Genomic DNA, 18,622 nt, shown 5'->3' on the forward strand with positions numbered 1-18,622 from the left:
ACAGCACAGAAGGAGGCCATTCAGCACATATTGTGCATGCCAGCCCCAGGACACCCAGGTTCCCTTTTTAACCCATCTATCTGCTTCTGGTCCATAGCCCTGTAGCTCACAGCACTTGAGGTGCAGATCAAGTTATTTTTTAAAAGTGTTTAGGGCCTCTACCTCCACCACTAACCCGGGCAGCGAATTCCAGATTCCCACTACCCTCCGCATGAAAAAGTTCTTCCTTATGTCCCCTCTATACCTTCTGCCACTTATCTTGAATCTATGCCCCCTGGTTTTAGAATTCTCCACCAAGGGAAACAATTTACCTTGTCCAATCTATCTCTTCCACTCATAATTTTGTCACCCCTCAGCCTTCTTTGTTCCAAGGAAAATAACCCCATCCTATCCGATCTCTCCTCGTAGCTACACTTTTCTAGCCCTGGCAACATTCTTGTAGACCTCCTTAGCTCACTGGGCTAAATCGCTGGCTTTTAAAGCAGACCAAGCAGGCCAGCAGCACGGTTCGATTCCCGTATCAGCCTCCCCAGACAGGCGCCGGAATGTGGCGACTAGGGGCTTTTCACAGTAACTTCATTGAAGCCTACTCGTGACAATAAGCGATTTTCATTTCATTTCATTTACATTTCATTTTCAGAGCAATAAGGTCCTTTGTGTAATATGGTGACCAGAACTGCACACAATACTCTACTTGCGGCCTCACCAGTGTTTTATACAATTCCAACATTATATCTTACTTTTATATTCTTTACCTCAGCCAATGAAGGAGAGCATTCCATATGCTTTCTTTGCAACCTTGTCTATTTGAATTGTTGCCTTTAGGGAATTGTGTACTCTTACACCAAGATCTCTTATTTAATCTACCCCTCTAAGTATATTCCCAATTATGGTACTCCCTGTAACTGTTTGACCTCCCTGAATACATGACCTCACACTTCACTGTGTTAAAATCCATCTGCCACTTTATCGCCCACTTCACCAACGCATCTATATAATTTTGTATATTATTGCTATCCTCTACACTAGCCACCATCTTTGTGTCATCTCCCAATTTTCCAATTGTGCCCTACACGTTTGCGTCCAAATCGTTAATATATAATTCAAACAGTGAGGGTCCCAACACTGAACCCTATGGAACACCACTTGAAACGACTTTCCGTTTGCAAGGGCAGCCACCGACCATTACCCTTTGTTTCCTGTTACTAAACCAACTTTTTATCCAGTTTGCCACAATGCCATGTATCCCATGGGTGTTTACTTTTTTGACCAATTTGCCGTGTGGGCCTTTGTCAAACGCCTGGCTAAAATACATATACAGAACAGCCACTGCACTACCTTCATCAATCCTTCCTGTCACTTAATAACAATATCCTCAAAGAATTCAATCAAATTTGTGAGGCAAGACCTTCCTTGAACCAATCCATGCTGACCATCCCTGACTTGTTTATGCTTTTCTACGTGACAGTTAATCCTATCTCTCGGGATTGATTCTACTAACTTCCCCACCACCTTGTTCAGCAGACCTGGAAACAATCCATCTGGCCCTGGAGTTTTATCAACTTTCAAGGATTCAACCCTTCGAGTACTTCCTCTCTCTTCATGATTATCCTGCCCAACATCTGTGTTCCTCCTGGGCTACTATACCTGTAACATTCCTTTTCTTTGTAAACATGGAGTTAGAATATTCATTTAAAACCCTTCCCACAGCCACTGCATCTACACACAAGTTCCCTTCTTCATCTCTGACAGGTCCCACTTTTTCCTTAACTAACCTTTTACCATTAATATATTGGTAAAACATCTTTGAGTCTTCTTGAACTTTACTTGCGAATCTTTTTTCAAGGCCTCTCTTTGATTTCCTTATTAACTTCGTCCCTGCACTTCCTATTTCTGGCAAGTTTTCTCAGGTGTCCTATTTTTCCCCTTTTTATCAACTTTTGGTGGCCCTTTTCTGGTTTCCAAAACACTCCCAATCCCATGACCTGCTATTTTTATTTCAGGACTGTAAACTTCTTCCTTCAATTTAAACTATCTTTTACTTAAGTTCCTGAGTGAGCCACGGATAGGACTTCCTTACTGAGTTTTTGGTTTTCAATGGAATGTATTTTTGTTGAACATTTTGAATTGTTACTTTAAATGCTTCGTACTGTCCATTTACCTCTGTACCTTTTTTTTTAGCGTATTTGCTCAACTAACCGTAGCCAGTTCTCCCCTCATATCTACGCAGCACGGTAGCACAGTGGTTAGCGCAGTTGCTTCACAGCGCCAGTGTCCCAGGTTCGATTCCCAGCTTGGGTCACTGTCTGTGCGGAGTCTGCACGTTCTCCCAGTGTCTGCGAGGATTTTCTCCAGGTGCTCCGGTTTCCTCCCATAGTCCAAAGATGTGCAGGTCAGGTGGATTGGCCATGCTAAATTGCCCTTAGTGTCCAAAAAGGTTAGGTGGGGTTACTAGGTTACGGGGTTAGGATGGAGGCATGGGCTTAAGTAGAGTGCTCTTTCCAAGGGCTGGTGCAGACTCGATGGGCTGAATGGCCTCCTTCTGCACTGTAAATTCTATGATTCTATGAAATGGCTTTGCTTTCGACTAAGATTCTTGTTTGTGGCTGGAGTATGCCACAACCTCGAACGTAACGTGGAACTTAATGGTATTATGATCACTATTTAGTGATCTTTTAAAATGGCATTAAAATTAATCCTGCTTCATTGCACAATGCCAGACCCAAGATAGCTTTATCCGTTGTCGGTTCCATAACATATTGTTCCAAGGAATTGTCATTAAAAACATCCTTCAAACTCATCTGGCCAATTTAATTGTCCCATTATATCGAAGATTGAAGTCCCCCACAATTTAGCGGAAACTGCGTGAAACAAGGAAATGGAAAGAGCTGCAGAGACCTGACTCTTCATTGGCAGTAGGAACTTGAGTTTTATTTACGAGAAAGAGAAATATGACAGAAAGTGAACAGAATCCTGATGTTTGGAATGACAGCCAATGTAAACAGAATTCATACAATATTTGTTTCCACAGAACTGCAACAATATGGAAGACACTGTCTCCATTCTGGGGAGAAGAGTACAATGTTCATCTTCCCAGTACCTTTCACTCCATTTCCTTTTATGTGATGGATGAGGATGCGATCAGGTAATTTTAATATCCATTCCCACCTTAATACTTTTTCTTGCAATCTCAGATATCAAAACTTGATCTTTGAACAGTAGTGGTCTCACTAATTATCAATCTTTATCATTTACATTTAGCCGCGATGATGTCATTGGGAAAGTTACTATAGCGAAGGATGTACTTAGAGCCAACCCAAAAGGTAAGCCCATTTTGGATATAACTGCATACCCATGGATTTCTGTACTTTGTAGAATAATTTGTCATTGTTTACTGAGTATTAATCCAGAATGAGGCAGCTCAATAATGAGCACAACATTATATACTGGAAATAAAACCCACAGCACAAAATTGCTGTGTGGTGTGTGTTTTGGGTGTGTGTGTGTGTCCGACTCCCTCTTTGCACGTGTCCCTGACTGGGTGAGATTCTCTCGCCTCCCCGATGTGTGTTTCTCGGAGGTTGGAGGCAGCCCGCCATTGGCCAGTGGTGGGATTTTCTCAGCCCGCCACTGCCAATGGGATTTCCCATTGAATCCACTCCCATGCCACCATAGAACATAGAACATTACAGCGCAGTACAGGCCCTTCGGCCCCTGATGTTGCGCCGACCTGTGAAACCACTCTAAAGCCCATCTACACTATTCCCTTATCATCCATATGTCTATCCAATGACCATTTGAATGCCCTTAGTGTTGGCGAGTCCACTACTGTTGCAGGCAGGGCATTCCACGCCCTCATTACTCTGTGAGGAAAGAACCTACCTTTGACATCTGTCCTGTATCTATCCCACCTCAATTTACAGCTATGTCCCCTCGTGCCAGACATCACCATCCGAGGAAAATGGCTCTCACTGTCCACCCTATCTAATCCTCTGATCATCTTGTATGCCTCAATTAAGTCACCTCTTAATCTTCTTCTCTCTAACGAAAACAGCCTCAAGTCCCTCAGCCTTTCCTCATAAGATCTTCCCTCCATACCAGGCAACATTCTGGTAAATCTCCTCTGCACCCTTTCCAATGCTTCCGCATCCTTCCTGTAATGCGGCGACCAGAATTGCACGCAATACTCCAAATGCGGCCGCACCAGAGATTTGTACAGCTGCAACATGACCTCATGGCTCTGAAACTCAATCCCACTACCAATAAAAGCTAACACACCATACTCCTTCTTAACAACCCTCTCAACCTGGGTGGCAACTTTCAGGGATCTATGTACATGGACACCGAGATCTCTCTGCTCATCCACACTACCAAGAATCTTGCCACTAGCCCAGTACTCTGTCTTCCTGTTATTCCTTCCAAAATGAATCACCTCACACTTTTCTGCATTAATCTCCATTTGCCACCTCTCAGCCCAGCTCTGCAGCTTATCTATGTCCCTCTGTAACTTGTAACATCCTTCCGCACTGTCCAGAACTCCACCAAATTTAGTGTCATCTGCAAATTTTCTCACCCATCCTTCTACGCCCTCCTCCAGGTCATTTATAAAAATGACAAACAGCAGTGGCCCCAAAACAGATCCTTGTGGTACACCACTAGTAACTGGATTCCAGTCTGAACATTTCCCATCAACCACCACCCTTTGTCTTCTTCCAGCTAGCCAATTTCTGATCCAAACTGCTAAATCACCCTGAATCCCATGCCTCCGTATTTTCTGCAATAGCCTACCGTGGGGAACCTTATCAAAAGCTTTACTGAAATCCATATACACCACATCAACTGCTTTACCCTCATCCACCTGTTTGGTCACCTTCTCAAAGAACTGTAAGGTTTGTGAGGCACGACCTACCCTTCACAAAACCTCGTTGACTATCTCTAATCAAATTATTCCTTTCCAGATGATTATACATCCTATCTCTTATAAACCTTTCCAAGACTTTGCCCAAAACAGAAGTAAGGCTCACTGGTCTATAGTTACCAGGGTTGTCTCTCCTCCCCTTCTTGAACAATGGGACAACATTTGCTATCCTCCAGTCATCTGGCACTATTCCTGTAGACAAAGATGACTTAAAGATCAAAGCCAATGGCTTAGCAATCTTCTCCCTAGCTTCCCAGAGAATCATAGGATAGATCCCATCCGGCCCAGGGGACTTATCTATTTTCACACTTTCTAGAATTGCTAACACCTCCGTCTTATGAACCTCAAGCCCTTCTAGTCTAGTAACCTGTATCTCAGTATTCTCCTCGTCAACATTGTCTTTTTCCTGCGTGAATACTGACGGAAAATATTCATTTAGCACCTCTCCTATCTCCTCGGACTCTACGCACAACTTCCCACTACTGTCCTTGACTGGCCCTACTCTTACCCTAGTCATTCTTTTATTCCTGACATATCTATAGAAAGCTTTAGGGTTATCCTTGATCCTACCTGCCAAAGACTTCTCATGTCCCCTCCTGGCTCTTCTTAGCTCTCTCTTTAGCTCCTTCCCAGCTAACTTGTAACTCTCGAGCGTTCTAACTGAACCTTCACGTCTCAGCTTTACATAAGCCTCCTTCTTCCTCTCGACAAGTGTGTCAACTACTTTAGTAAACCACGGTTCCCTCGCTCGACCACTTCCTCCCTGCCTGACAGGTACATACTTATCAAGGACATGCAGTAGCTGTTCCTTGAACAAGCTCCACATTTCCATTGTGCCCATCCCCTGCAATTTCCCTCCCCATCCGATGCATCCTAAGTCTTGCCTCATCCCCCAGATATAACTCTTGCCCTGCGGTATATACCTATCCCTTTCCATCACTAAAGCAAACGTAATTGAAAACCTGGCAATGTTTCTCTCTCTCTCTCTCTCTCTCTCTCTCTCTCTGTGTGTCTCTCTTTTTTTTTCTCCCCCCCCCCCTCAATCAAAGAGATATGACTTGTACTAAGTTACAGACAGCAACGAACGTAACACTTTGCACATTAGTCAACAATTATCACTGAGATTTATTTCAGGGCCACCGGCTCTTTTTCCTCTTTTGGCTGTCTTTTCTTTCTTTGCCTTTCATCCTTTACTGCTATCTTCTTCCAATTGTGTGACTCCGTTCTTCAGATTCATCTTTTATTTTCTGCAGCGTAAGCCCTCTGGGAACTGAAAATGTAAGTAAACTGCTGCGGGCAAATTGTGTTTAAAGGACGAGAATTTTTTGATGAGGTAACAGAGGAAGTACCTGAGAGTAATACAGTTGCTACGGCATACACGGAGACTTCTGTTTCCTGAAGTGCCACATCAGCGGCTTGTCGGCAGGGTTAGAGCCCATGGAATGAAAGGGAGCAGCAGCATGGAAATAAAATGAGCTGAGTGTTTGGAAACAGCGTAGTGTTATGTTTTTTGGGCCGGAGGAAGATATGTGGTACAGAAGTGTTGAGACTTCTGGTTTTCTTGATCTATATTAATGACCTAGATCTGGGTGTAGAGTTTCAAAATCTTGGTTCCAAAATTTTAAAATTTGAAGTATTGAGTAAGGAAGGGTGCTGAGGACATGGCTGGCAGAATGGGCAAGTGAAATTTCATGTAGAGAACGGTGAAGTGATGCATTGTAGTCAAAAGAATTTGGAGAGGCAATAAGAATTAGAGTATAATTCTGAAGAGGCTGCAGGAGCATGGGGAGCACTGTATATGTTCAGTTATCATTTGAAGATAGCAGGGCAGTGATGGAACCATCAATTCAGCGAACACGTGTAGTTGGATCTGAACAGAGGCTTTAATACACTTACAATAGAGCCAGCCTATTCGATGTTGAACTTCAGGTGAACTGGCAGGCTGGCTCTAAGGCACTGATCTTTATACATCGGTCCCAGGGGGAGGAGTCATGGGCGGAGCCAAGGGAGGAGCCCAGTACAAACTCTCGCGTACTCCCAGAGCGACTTCCCCTGGTGGTCGGACAGTGCAACTGCACTTACAATGGGTAGATAACGAACGTATATAGATGGAGTGATATTGGCAACTATATATAGTGTGAATCACATTCACCCCATTCACCCCCTGTTTAAAAAAAATCAAGTCCGGCGGGGGTGATGGCTCAAAGAGTCAGTCTGTCCGGTGGACGAATTGTCCGTTTTGATCTGCGGAGCACCGGGGTTGCAGCCTCTTGCGGTGGCTGGGCGGGCGTCGAGGTCTAGGGTACGGTTGCCGGCTCCGGGGCGAGTCTTGTCCAAGCCTCATACACCTCCTGGTCGAATGGAGACTGGAGTCGTGGGGAGCGGGCTGGTGCTGGCGCTCGGGACTGGTGGGGTGAGCTCGCAGAATCAGGGGCGCAAGGGGGCGGCCGCATAGGGAACGGGGAAAGGAGTTCCTCGGTGGGGGTAGATGGGGGGGCTGGATCCAGTGGGTGCCAGGTCCCGAAGGGATACTGTGTCCTGGTGACCGTCCGGGAACTCAACAAATGCGTACTGTGGGTTGGAATGAAGCAGGCGCACCTTTTCAACAATGGGGTCGGTCTTGTGCGCCCTGACGTGCTTCCTTAGGAGAACCGGGCCTGGCGTCCTCAGCCACGCCGGAAGTGAGACCGTTGTGGTAGTGCCCCTGGAAAAAATGAAGAGCCGCTCGTGGGGAGTTTGGTTGGTAGCTGTACACAGGAGGGATCTAATTGCGTGGAGCGCGTCAGGGAGGACTTCCTGCCATTGGGAAACTTGGAGCTTCCTGGACCTGAGGGTCAGTAGGACGGTCTTCCAGACCGTCGTGTTCTCCCTCTCCACCTGTCCGTTCCCCCTGGGGTTGTAACTGGTAGTCCTGCTCGAGGTGATGCCCTTGTCGAGCAGGTACTGACGCAGCTCGTCACTCATAAAGGACGCGCCCCAGTCGCTGTGCACGTAGCTGGGGAAACCGAACAGGGTGAAGACACTATGCAGGGCCCTAATGACTGTGTGGGAGGTCATATCGGGGCATGGGATGGCGAAGGGGAATCGGGAGAACTCGTCAATAATGTTAAGGAAGTAAATGTTTTTGTTAGTGGAGGGGAGTGGCCCTTTGAAATCGATCAAAAGGCGTTCAAAGGGCCTAGAAGCCTTGACCAGGTGGGCACTGTCTGGTCTATAGAAGTGCGGTTTGCACTCCGCACAGATCGGGCAGTCCCTGGTGACCGCTTTTACCTCCTCGTTGGAGAAAGGCAGGTTTCGGGCTCTGATGTAGTGGGTGAGCCGGGTGACCCCTGGGTGGCAGAGGTCATCGTGGATGGCATTTGGGCGGCTGATTTGCCCGCTGGCGCATGTCCCGCGGGATAGGGCATCCGAGGGCTCGTTGAGCTTCCCCGGGCGATATTTGATATCGTAATTGTAGGTGGAGAATTCAATCCTCCACCGAAGAATTTTGTCATTTTTAATTTTGCCCCTTTGCGAGTTGTCGAACATGAAGGCGACCGACCGTTGGTCGGTAATGAGGGTGAACCTCCTACCTGCGAGGTAGTGCCTCCAGTGTCGGATAGCCTCCACGATGGCTTGTGCTTCCTTCTCGACTGAGGAATGTCGGAGTTCTGAAGCGGATAGGGTACGGGAGAAAAATGCAACGGGCCGCCCTGCTTGGTTTAAAGTGGCTGCTAGCGCTACATCTGAGGCGTCGCTCTCAACCTGAAAAGGAGTGGATTCATCCACCGCCCTAATGGCTGCTTTGGCGATGTCGCCCCAAATGCAGCTGAAGGCCTGGCGCGCCTCAGCAGACAGGGGAAATAGTGTGGCCTTGAAGAGTGGGCGGGCTTTGTCCGCATATTGGGGGACCCACTGGGCGTAGTACGAAAAGAGCCCCAAGCACCGTTTGAGGGCCTTGGGGCCATGGGGGAGGGGGAGTTCTAAGAGGGGGCGCATGCGGTCCGGGTCTGGGCCCAGGACTCCGTTCTCCACGATGTAGCCGAGGATGGCTAGTCTGTTTGTGCGGAACACGCATTTCTCCTTGTTATATGTAAGGTTTAATTTTTGGGCCGTCTGGAGAAAGCGGTGGAGGTTGGCGTCGTGGTCCTGCTGGTCATGGCCGCAGATGGTAACATTATCCAGAATCGGAAACGTGGCCCGCAGCCCATACTGGTCTACCATTCGGTCCATTGCTCGTTGGAACACCGAAACCCCGTTAGTGACGCCGAAGGGAACCCGGAGGAAATGGAAGAGGCGGCCATTGGCCTCTAACGCCGTGTAGTGGCGGTCTTCCGGGCGGATTGGGAGCTGGTGGTATGCAGACTTCAGATCCACCGTGGAAAATACCCGATATTGGGTGATCTGGTTTGCCATGTCTGCAATTCTGGGGAGGGGATACGCGTCTAGGAGCGTAAAGCGATTGATGGTCTGGCTATAATCGACGACCATGCGGAATATTTCTCCGGTCTTGACGACCACCACCTGAGCTCTCCAGGGACTGTTACTGGCCTCTATGATCCCCTCACTGAGCAGCCTTCGGACCTCCATTCTGATAAATACCCTATCCTGCAGGCTGTACCGCCTGCTGCGGGTGGCTACCGGTTTGCAATCCGGGGTGAGGTTGGCGAAGAGAGGAGGGGGGGGCGATGCGCAGCGTGGCGAGGCTGCAGATAGTGAGTGGGGCAGGGGCCCACTGAAGCTGAGGGTGAGACTCTTGAGGTTACATTGGAAATCCAAGCCTAAGAGGAGTGGCGCACAGAGGTCGGGCAAGACATACAGTTTAAATTTGGAATAGCTAGCACCTCGAATCGTTAGCGTTGCTGTAGTGCAGCCTTGGATTTGGATGGAATGGGAGCCCGAAGCGAGGACGATAGTTTGGTTGACGGGATAAATAGGGAGGGAACAGCATCTTACCAGCTCTGGGTGTATGAAGCTCTCTGTGCTCCCGGAGTCGAAGAGGCACGACGTGTTGTACCCGTTGATTTGGACCTCCGTCATCGAATTTCTCAGATGCTTGGGGCGAGATTGGTCGAGGGTGACCGCGTTGAGTTGCGGGCCACGTGGTGGGTGCCCGGGGGAGTCGAATTCTTCCGATTGGGCGTCCTGTCGAGTAGATGCCGCTGCGTTCTGGCGAGCTTGATGCAGGAACATTGCGCTGAGTTGCGGGCCATGTGGTGACTGAGCGTAGGCAGCAGCGTTTCGGGCCCCGCGGGCCTGCTGGTGCTTGGGGCGATGTTTTTGGACTGTTGGGGTGTTGAGGGCTGGGGCCCTTCTGCCGAAGCACACTCTAGCATAGTGGCCTTTCTTCCCGCAGCTGCTGCAGGTCGCAGATCGGGCTGAGCAGTGCTGCCGCGGGTGCTGGCTTTGGCCACAGAAGTGGCAGGCTGGAGCAGTTGAATAACTGGTTTGGGGAGCTGAAGAGTGGCAGGCTGGAGCAGTTGAATAACTGGTTTGGGGAGCTGAAGAGTGGCAGGCTGGAGCAGTTGAATAACTGGTTTGGGGAGCTGAATCGTGGCAGGCTGCAGCAGTTGAATAACTGGTTTGGGGAGCTGAAGAATGGCAGGTTGGAGCAGTTGAATAACTGGTTTGGGGAGCTGAAGAGTGGCAGGTTGGAGCAGTTGAATAACTGGTTTGGCGAGCTGAGTAGCTGGCTGGGGGAGCTGAGTAATTATCTGGAGCAGCTGGATAGCTTGAGTAGTTGACTGGGACAGTAGGGCGACCGGCTGTGGCAGCGCGATAGCTGGAGGGCCTTGCGGCACAGGCTTGGGGGGTCCTCAGGTCGGGGGCCCATGCGGGGTTAGCGGGGTCTGCGGGAAACGAGTTGAGGCTGCGGAAGGAAACTTCCATTGTGATAGCAGCCTCTACGGTAGTCTCTAAGCCTTGGGCCCCATTTTCTAATAGTCTCTGGCGTACATAGCTAGATCGAAGGCCCGCTACAAAAACATCCTGCACAGCAAGCTCCCTATGTTCGGCCGCGGTTACGGCCTGGTAATTGCAGTCATTTGAGAGATTGGTCAACCCGCGTGCAAATTCAGCTAAAGTTTCAGTAAACCATTGTCGGCGAGTCGTGAGCACATGGCGGGCAAAGACCTCGTTCATGGGCTTAATATACATTTTGTCCAAAATCGCCAGCGCAGCGGTGTAGGAACCGGCTGGATTTAGTTGTGTAGAAATTCTGTGGCTTACCCTCGCGTGCAGTAGGCTGAGTTTTTGTCCCTCCGTAGTTTCAGCGGTGCTGATTTTGGCCAGGTTGGCCGTAAAACATTTCAGCCAGTGGCAGAAGGTTTCTTTCGCCTCTGCATCCTGCGGATCGAGTTCTAGACGTCCTGGTTTTAGAGCGGATTCCATGCTTTACTTCGGCAGCTTCTTAAGTGTATTAAATTGATGGAACCATCAATTCAGCGAACACGTGTAGTTGGATTTGAACAGAGGCTTTAATACACTTACAATAGAGCCAGCCTATTCGTTGTTGAACTTCAGGTGAACTGGCAGGCTGGCTCTAAGGCACTGATCTTTATACATCGGTCCCAGGGGGAGGAGTCCTGGGCAGAGCCAAGGGAGGAGCCCAGTACAAACTCTCGCGTACTCCCAGAGCGACTCCCCTTGGTGGTCGGACAGTGCAAATGCACTTACAATGGGTAGATAACGAACATATATACATGGAGTGATATTGGCAACTATATATAGTGTGAATCACATTCACCACAGGCAGATTGAGAGAGTTTTTTAAAAACAATTTTATTGTGGTATTTTGGGCATATATAAAAAGTGACATTGTGCAGTACAAAAAGAAGTCAAGAGACAAATTAAACATAGTACAAACCACGGCACTGTTCACGCAAGGTCCTGCCTCAATATCCCCCTACTCCCCCCCCCCCCCCCCCCCCCCCCCCCCCACTAACGCTTCCTCCTCTGTGAAGAAGTCAATAAACGGCTGCCACCTTCGGGCGAACCCTAATAACAAACCTCTCAAAGCGGCTTGACTTTCTCTAGGGCAAGGAAACTCGCCATGTCTGATAGCAACCCCCCCCCCCCAACCGAGCTCGTCCTCCCACTTAAGCTTCAGGTCCTCGGTCTGCGTATCCTGTGCTCCCATTGGTTACTTGTAAGACGTCCGCGACTCTACCCTCTCCCCTAGAAACTACCCTGTCCTGCCTCCCCTTCGGCAGGAGACGTGGGAAGGACGGCACCAGTCTGCGTACAAAATCCCTCACCTGCAAATATCTAGAGTCGTTCCCTCTCGCCAGCCCAAACTTCTCCTCCAGCGCCCTCACGCTCAGAAAGCTCCCTTCCAGGAACAGATCCCCCATCCTCACAATCCCCGCCCTCCTCCACAGTCGATACTCCCTGTCCATGTTCCCTGGGGCAAATTGGTGTTTGCCGCAGATTGGGGTCCACACCGATGCTCTTACCTCCCCTACATGCCTCCTCCACTGGCCCCAGATCCGAAGAGCCGCCACCACTATCGGGCTAGTGGAGTACCGTGCCGGCGGAAGCGGCAGAGGCGCCGTGACCAGAGCTGCTAAGCTAGTGCCTCTGCAAGAAGCAGCCTCCATCCGCTCCCAAACCGACTCCGCACCCACCAACCATTTCCTTATCGTTGCTATGTTGGCCGCCCAGTAATAGTTGCTGAAGTTCGGCAACACCAGCCCCCCTTCTCCTCTGTTCCTTTCAAGCATCACTCTCTTCATCCGCGGGGACTTCCCTGCCCATACAAATCCCAGAATAATTTTATTCAGCCTCTTAAAGAAGCACCGCGGGCTAAAGATAGGGAGACGTTGAAAAACAAACAAGAACTGCGGGAGAATCGTCATCTTAACAGTCTGCGCCCTCCCCGCCAATGACATCGGGAGCACTTCCCACCTCCGGACCTCCTCCCTCACTCATTCCACCAGTCGGGACAGGTTAAGCTTATGCAGCTTGCCCCAGTCCTGTGCCACCTGAATCCCCAAATATCGGATTCTCCGTGCAATTGCCAGCGGCTCTATGGCCAGCGCGAACAGCAGTGGGGAGAGAAGGCAGCCCTGTCTTGTCCCACGGCGCAGTCTAAAGTAGTCCGATATCGTTCTGTTCGTCCTTGCACTCGCCTCCGGGGCATGATAGAATAGCCTAACCCAGTCGGTGAACCCCACCCCGAATCTTCCTTGTACCTCCCACAGATACTCCCACTCGACCTGGTCAAAAGCCTTTTCCGCATCCATGGCTACCACTACCTCTACCTCCCTTCTCTCTGGGGGCACCATAATCACGTTGAGCAGCCTTCTTAGGTTGGCCACCAGCTGCCTCCCCTTCACAAACCGGTTTGGTCCTCCACAATTACATCCGGTAATCAGTCCTCAATTCTGGTCGCCAAGATCTTGGCCAGTAACTTGGCGTCTACGTTGATCAAAGAGATCGGCCTGTTTGACCCACATGCCTCCGGGTCCTTGTCCCATTTCAGAATAGGCGAGATGGTGGCCTGCGACATCGTCGGGGGTAAACTCCCTCTGTCTCTTGCCTCGTTAAAGACCCTGACCAACACCGGCCCCACTATCCCGGCAAATTTTTTGTAAAACTCCACCGGATACCCATCCGGCCCCGGGGCTTTACCCGACTACATGACCCTCAGGACCCCAATAGCTCTTCGATCCTGACCAGGGCCCCCAGTCTGTCCACCAAACCCCCCCCCCCACTCTTGGGAAGGTCAGTCCGTCCAGGAATCGCCTCATAGCCCCTCCCTCCCCCCCGTCCCAAAGACCTTGTTCAGCCACTAGATTACCTTCCCCATCCACTACCCTCCCTATTTCCCTAGCTGCTTCTCTCTTCCTCAGTTGTTGCAAAGCATTCGACTGGCCATCTCCCCATGCTCATAAATCGCGCCTTTTACCTTTCTTAGCTGCTCTACAGTCTTGCCTGTAGTCAGCACCCCAAATTCAGCCTGCAGCCTCTGCCGCTTCCTAAGTAACTCTGGCCTCGGGGATTCCGCGTAACTCCTGTCCGTCTGTAGAATTTCCTTTAATCAGTTGGTCTGTCTCTGCCCTGTCTATTCTGTCCCTGGACGCCCAGATTGAAATCAGCTCCCCTCTCACCATTGCCTTCAGTGCCTCCCAGAGCACCGCTGCCGAGACTTCTCCAGTATCGTTCACCTGCAGGTAATTCTGCATGCATTTCCTCAGCCTCTCACACACCGCCTTGTCCGCGAGTAATCCAACTTCCAGCCTCCATGGTGGGCGCTGAAAGCTGTCCTTACAAAGCTGCAAGTCTACCCAGTGCGGAGCATGGTCCGATATGGCAATTGCCGAATATTCTGCCCCCAACATTCCGGCCAGCAGGTCCCTACTCACAACAAAGTAGTCAATTCGGGAATACACCTTGTGGACGTGGGAGTAGTACGAGAACTCCCTCGCCATCGGCCTGCTAAATCTACACGGATCTGCTCCTCCCATTTGCTCCATGACCCCTCGCAGTTCCTTTGCCATCGCTGACAACCTGCCCGTTGGGAAAGTGGTTATGAAAGCATATGGGGACGTGGACCTTATAAATACGTATATAAGAGTACAAAAACAAGGAAGTTAGGACAAACCTGTGGAAAACACCAATTCAGCTTCAATTTGCATATCGTATCCAGTTCCGAGCACCGCACTTTCGGAAGGTTGTGAAGGCATTGGCGAGGGGGAGGGGGGGGGGGGGAGAGAGAGGAGCCTTATGGACTCCTTCGAAGGCCCACCCCCACAGGCCGCCCCCCCGAGCGTTCCCGCCGGCAGCGACCAGGGGTGGACGGCGCCAGTGGGACCCTGTCGTGTCGGAGCGGCGGCTTGGCCCATCCGAGCCGGAGAATTGCCGCTCGCCGCTTGCGGCAATTCTTCGAGCAGCCTGGCACGATTCGCGCGGTGCCGGTTTCGGGGGGGGGGGGGGTGAGAATTGCGTGCGGGGGTGGCGTGGCACGATTCACGCGGCACCCTGGCGATTCTCCCACCCGGCATGGCGGGGGGGGGGGAGAATACCGCCCGAAATGTTTGAAGAAAATCCGGCATTATTCCTAATTACATTGTGAAATGTTTTGCGTTGAAACGGGCTGCTAATTTCACCCCAACCATCAAGTATCCTCAGTTTCTTTTTTAATATAAATTTAATATAATATAAATTAACGGGCAATTTAGCGTGGCCAATCCACCTAACCACATCTTTTTTGGATTGTGGGGGTGAAACCCACGCAAACACGGGGAGTATGAGCAAACTCCACACTGACAATTACCCAGGTCCTCAGCGCCGTAGGCAACAATGCTAACCAATGTGCCACCGTGCTGCCCTAAGTATCCTCAGTTTTGACGATATCCTGAGCTAAGCCTGCGTGGAGGGCAAGGGGTGAATCACTGTGAGGTCAAAACCTGTCACTGACTCAACACAGAAGTAATCAGGAAAGTCTGTGGAAAAATCAAGTTTGCTCCAGATTAACAGGACAGGGAGTGGGCTGATTCAAAGTCTCCATACTGCTGCTTCAGTAGGACATTTAACTCTCATTCACACATTATCCATTCTTGTTCATGCTGTTCAGTCCAAGTGAAGTTGTTCACACACTTCAGGGTATCTCTGAGACGTGCTGGGCAGGATTCTTCGCTAGCCGACGGCAAAATCGGGAAAGGCGATTGGGCGGAGAATCGGTACTGATGCCAAAATCATGGCAGGCCCGATTTGACGCCAAAATCGTGGCAGGCCCGATTTGACGCCAAATCGCAATGCTCCAGCACCTCGCATCAATGCGTTCCAGAACGCATGGATAGTAGACACCATTTGCATATCAATAGCGGGCCTGACCCGGTATTCTCCGGGGACTCTGCGATTCTCCGCCTCTGAAGGGCCGAGTTCCCGATGGCGTGGTTTGCTTGCACTTTTAAAAATCGTGAAATAGACATGGCGACTGCTGTTGGAGAGAGAAGGGGCGCAATTCTCCGCGCTCACGAAAATTCGGAGAATAGTGGGTGGCGTAAATTTTTACGGGCACGCTGGTCCGACGCCCTCCCGCTATTCTCCCCCCCCACGCCTGCCTCCCGACACGAATCGCTGCCCGCCGTTTTTTTACAGCGAGCAGCGATGCACCCCTGGCCGATGGGCCGATTTCCGAGGCCTTTACGGCCGTTTTTATGAACGTAAAACACACCTGGTCTGACCGTTCGTAAAAACGGCCGTAAAGTCCCAATCTGGGGAACCATGGCACCGATTGGCATGGCAGTACCACGGCCGTGCCAAGGATGCCATGGGCCCGCGATCGGTACCCACCGATCGCGGGCAGCGGGTACTTACCCCGCGCACTCTTTCTCCCTCCGCCGCCCCGATGGATCCATCCGCGGGGCTTCTGCGGGGCATAACGGCCTGCGCATGCGCGGGTTTCACGCACAAGCGCGATGACGTCATCCGCGCATACGCGGGTTGGAGTCGTCCAATCCGCGCATGCGCGGCTGACGTCATCTGACGCGTCAGCCGTCGCTAACTCTGGCTAGCGGGCTTAACGAAATTCGTTAAGCCCGCGATGCCGGAGTTCACGGCCGCACGATACTAGCCCCGACCTTGGAGCTGAATCAGTTCCCGGTCGAGGGGGCGGAGGCTGGCGTCAAACGCGCCCGTTTTTGACGCCAGCTTCCCGAGTTTTCGTGACTCGGGAGAATCGCGCCCAAGGGGTATGGAAGGTGTCCAACATCGCCATAGTTTGCTGACAGTTGTGCTGTTGGCCGGGGGGGGGGGGGGGGGGGGGGGGGGCTTCTGCCAGAATTGGGGGGAGTATTGGAGGATGGCCAGGAGGTGCGCTGTGGGATTGGGTGGATGGGCACGGGCCACAACTGGCAAGGCAGCCATGCAGCTATGCATACCGCGAACAGTCCACTTTGAACTTAGTGCCATGGGTCGGATAGGTGACCCTCTAGGGAACGCTCTTGGGTGCCCTCTGGCCAGAGCTGACCCATCAGTTGTATGAGCATGCTCCAGTGCAACCAGTGCCACCTTGTTAGCTGGGATGTGTGTGGGGATTGTAATGTGTACCTGCGGCTGCAGCTTGTCAGCCTCATGAGTGTCGATCCTGGACCAGGCGAATCCCACACCATTGTTCATTGGAATCGAATGTGTTCCATGTGGCACCGGTGCTAGCCCCTCAACGGTAGTGGAACGGTCCAGTTGTGGCTCCGGTTTGTATGTCATAAAAGTCCACGGATTCTGCATTGACGCCAACACTTAGGGCTGGAGTCTCCGATTGCCGACGCTGAAATTGCATTCGGCGATTGGCCGGAGAATCCGTTTTGACGCCGAAATCGGGGGCGGCGCCATTTTTCAGATGCTCCACCCTACCCCAAACAGCATCATCGGTGAGTACGCCGCACGCCGTTGTGACAGCCTCGGGATGTCACCTGAAGGCCCTCCTTCAATGCTCTGCCCCTGATGGGCCGACTTTCCGACGGCGGAGGCGCATGTGCTCTGAGATTTCTTCTACCTCACATGGCGGCTGCAGACTATGTCCAGCACTGCCACAGTCGGGGTGGGGGAGAAGCCATTCTGCTGGCCACGGGGGCTCCAGGGGGGTTACAGGGGGCACTATCTGGCAGGCCGGGTCAGCACGCGGCCGGCACTATACTGTACAGCATGACTGGCGCAGGTCGCCGCCGTGTTTATGCCTGGCCATGGACCCGGCAATTCTCCATCCCCATCTGCAGGTAAAGCCCAGGCTGCTAGACCCCCCCCCCCCCCCCCCCACACCGGGCGGAGCATCGGTGTGGGGGTGCCACTGCCTTTTTGGTCGTAACATAAGACACATGCTTCGGACACAGTCTCCGAATCGGTGAATCTAGCCCTTTAGCCTCAGAATGGAGAGTCCCACCGCTGTCTTTTCTGAGAGATTGGTATGAACTTTCCAATGAAGTTGATCATGCCCAGTACTCTGAGTACTCTCTTTTTATCTGTAGGTCAAGATATATTTATGATGGCTTGCATCTTCATGTCATCAGTCTATATTCCTTGAACAGATAATCTGTCTCCGAGGGAATGTTATTTCCTTTACTCCAAAACTGACATTCAGCCTTATTGAGTCATAGCCCTCTCAATGCACTCTATGCTCGGTTCGGGCAGGAAGCCATAGATCCACTATCAAGTGCCCCAGCAGCCCAAAACACACGCATACCCACCGTCACGCATACCCAAAGTCAGATCGGCCTTCCTGAAAGTGAACCCTCGTAAGGTGACGGGTCTGGACGGGATCCCTGGTCGTGCACTCAGAGCCTGCGTGGATCAGCTGGCAGGTGGACCTGTCCCTACTCCGCGGACCTGTCCCTATTCCGCCTGCTTCAAGAAGACCACCATCATACCGGTGCCAAAGAAGAATCGGGCAACATGCCTCAATGACCACCGTCTGGTGGCCCTGACATCAATCATAATGAAGTGCTTTGAGAGGTTGGTCATGAATTGTATCAACTCCATACTCCCAGAACGCCTAGATCCACTGCAATTCGCATATCACCACAACTGGTTCACAGCAGACGCCATCCCCCTGGCCCTATATTCACCCCCAGAGCATCTTGACAAGAAGGACTCCTACATCAGACTCCTATTTATTGACTACAGCTCCACCTTCAACACCATAATCCCAGCCAAGCTCATGTCAAAGCTACAAAAGCTAGGGCTTGGCTCCTCACTCTGCAACTGGATCCTCTACTTTCTGACCCA

At 51.0% G+C, this 18,622-nt stretch overlaps 1 protein-coding gene across 1 annotated transcript in view; it reads left to right on the forward strand.

Moving 5' to 3' along the window:
* The window catches only part of rasa4 (RAS p21 protein activator 4), a 298,226-nt gene that overhangs the window by 22,361 nt on the left and 257,243 nt on the right, over positions 1-18,622 (forward strand). Inside the window, exons 3-4 of the mRNA XM_038813851.1 lie at positions 3,032-3,145; positions 3,262-3,323. Coding sequence (XP_038669779.1) covers positions 3,032-3,145; positions 3,262-3,323 — 176 coding nt within the window. The remainder of the gene's footprint in view (positions 1-3,031; positions 3,146-3,261; positions 3,324-18,622) is intronic.

This window comes from Scyliorhinus canicula, chromosome 12 (genome assembly GCF_902713615.1).
Source record: "Scyliorhinus canicula chromosome 12, sScyCan1.1, whole genome shotgun sequence".
Taxonomy (NCBI): domain Eukaryota; kingdom Metazoa; phylum Chordata; class Chondrichthyes; order Carcharhiniformes; family Scyliorhinidae; genus Scyliorhinus; species Scyliorhinus canicula.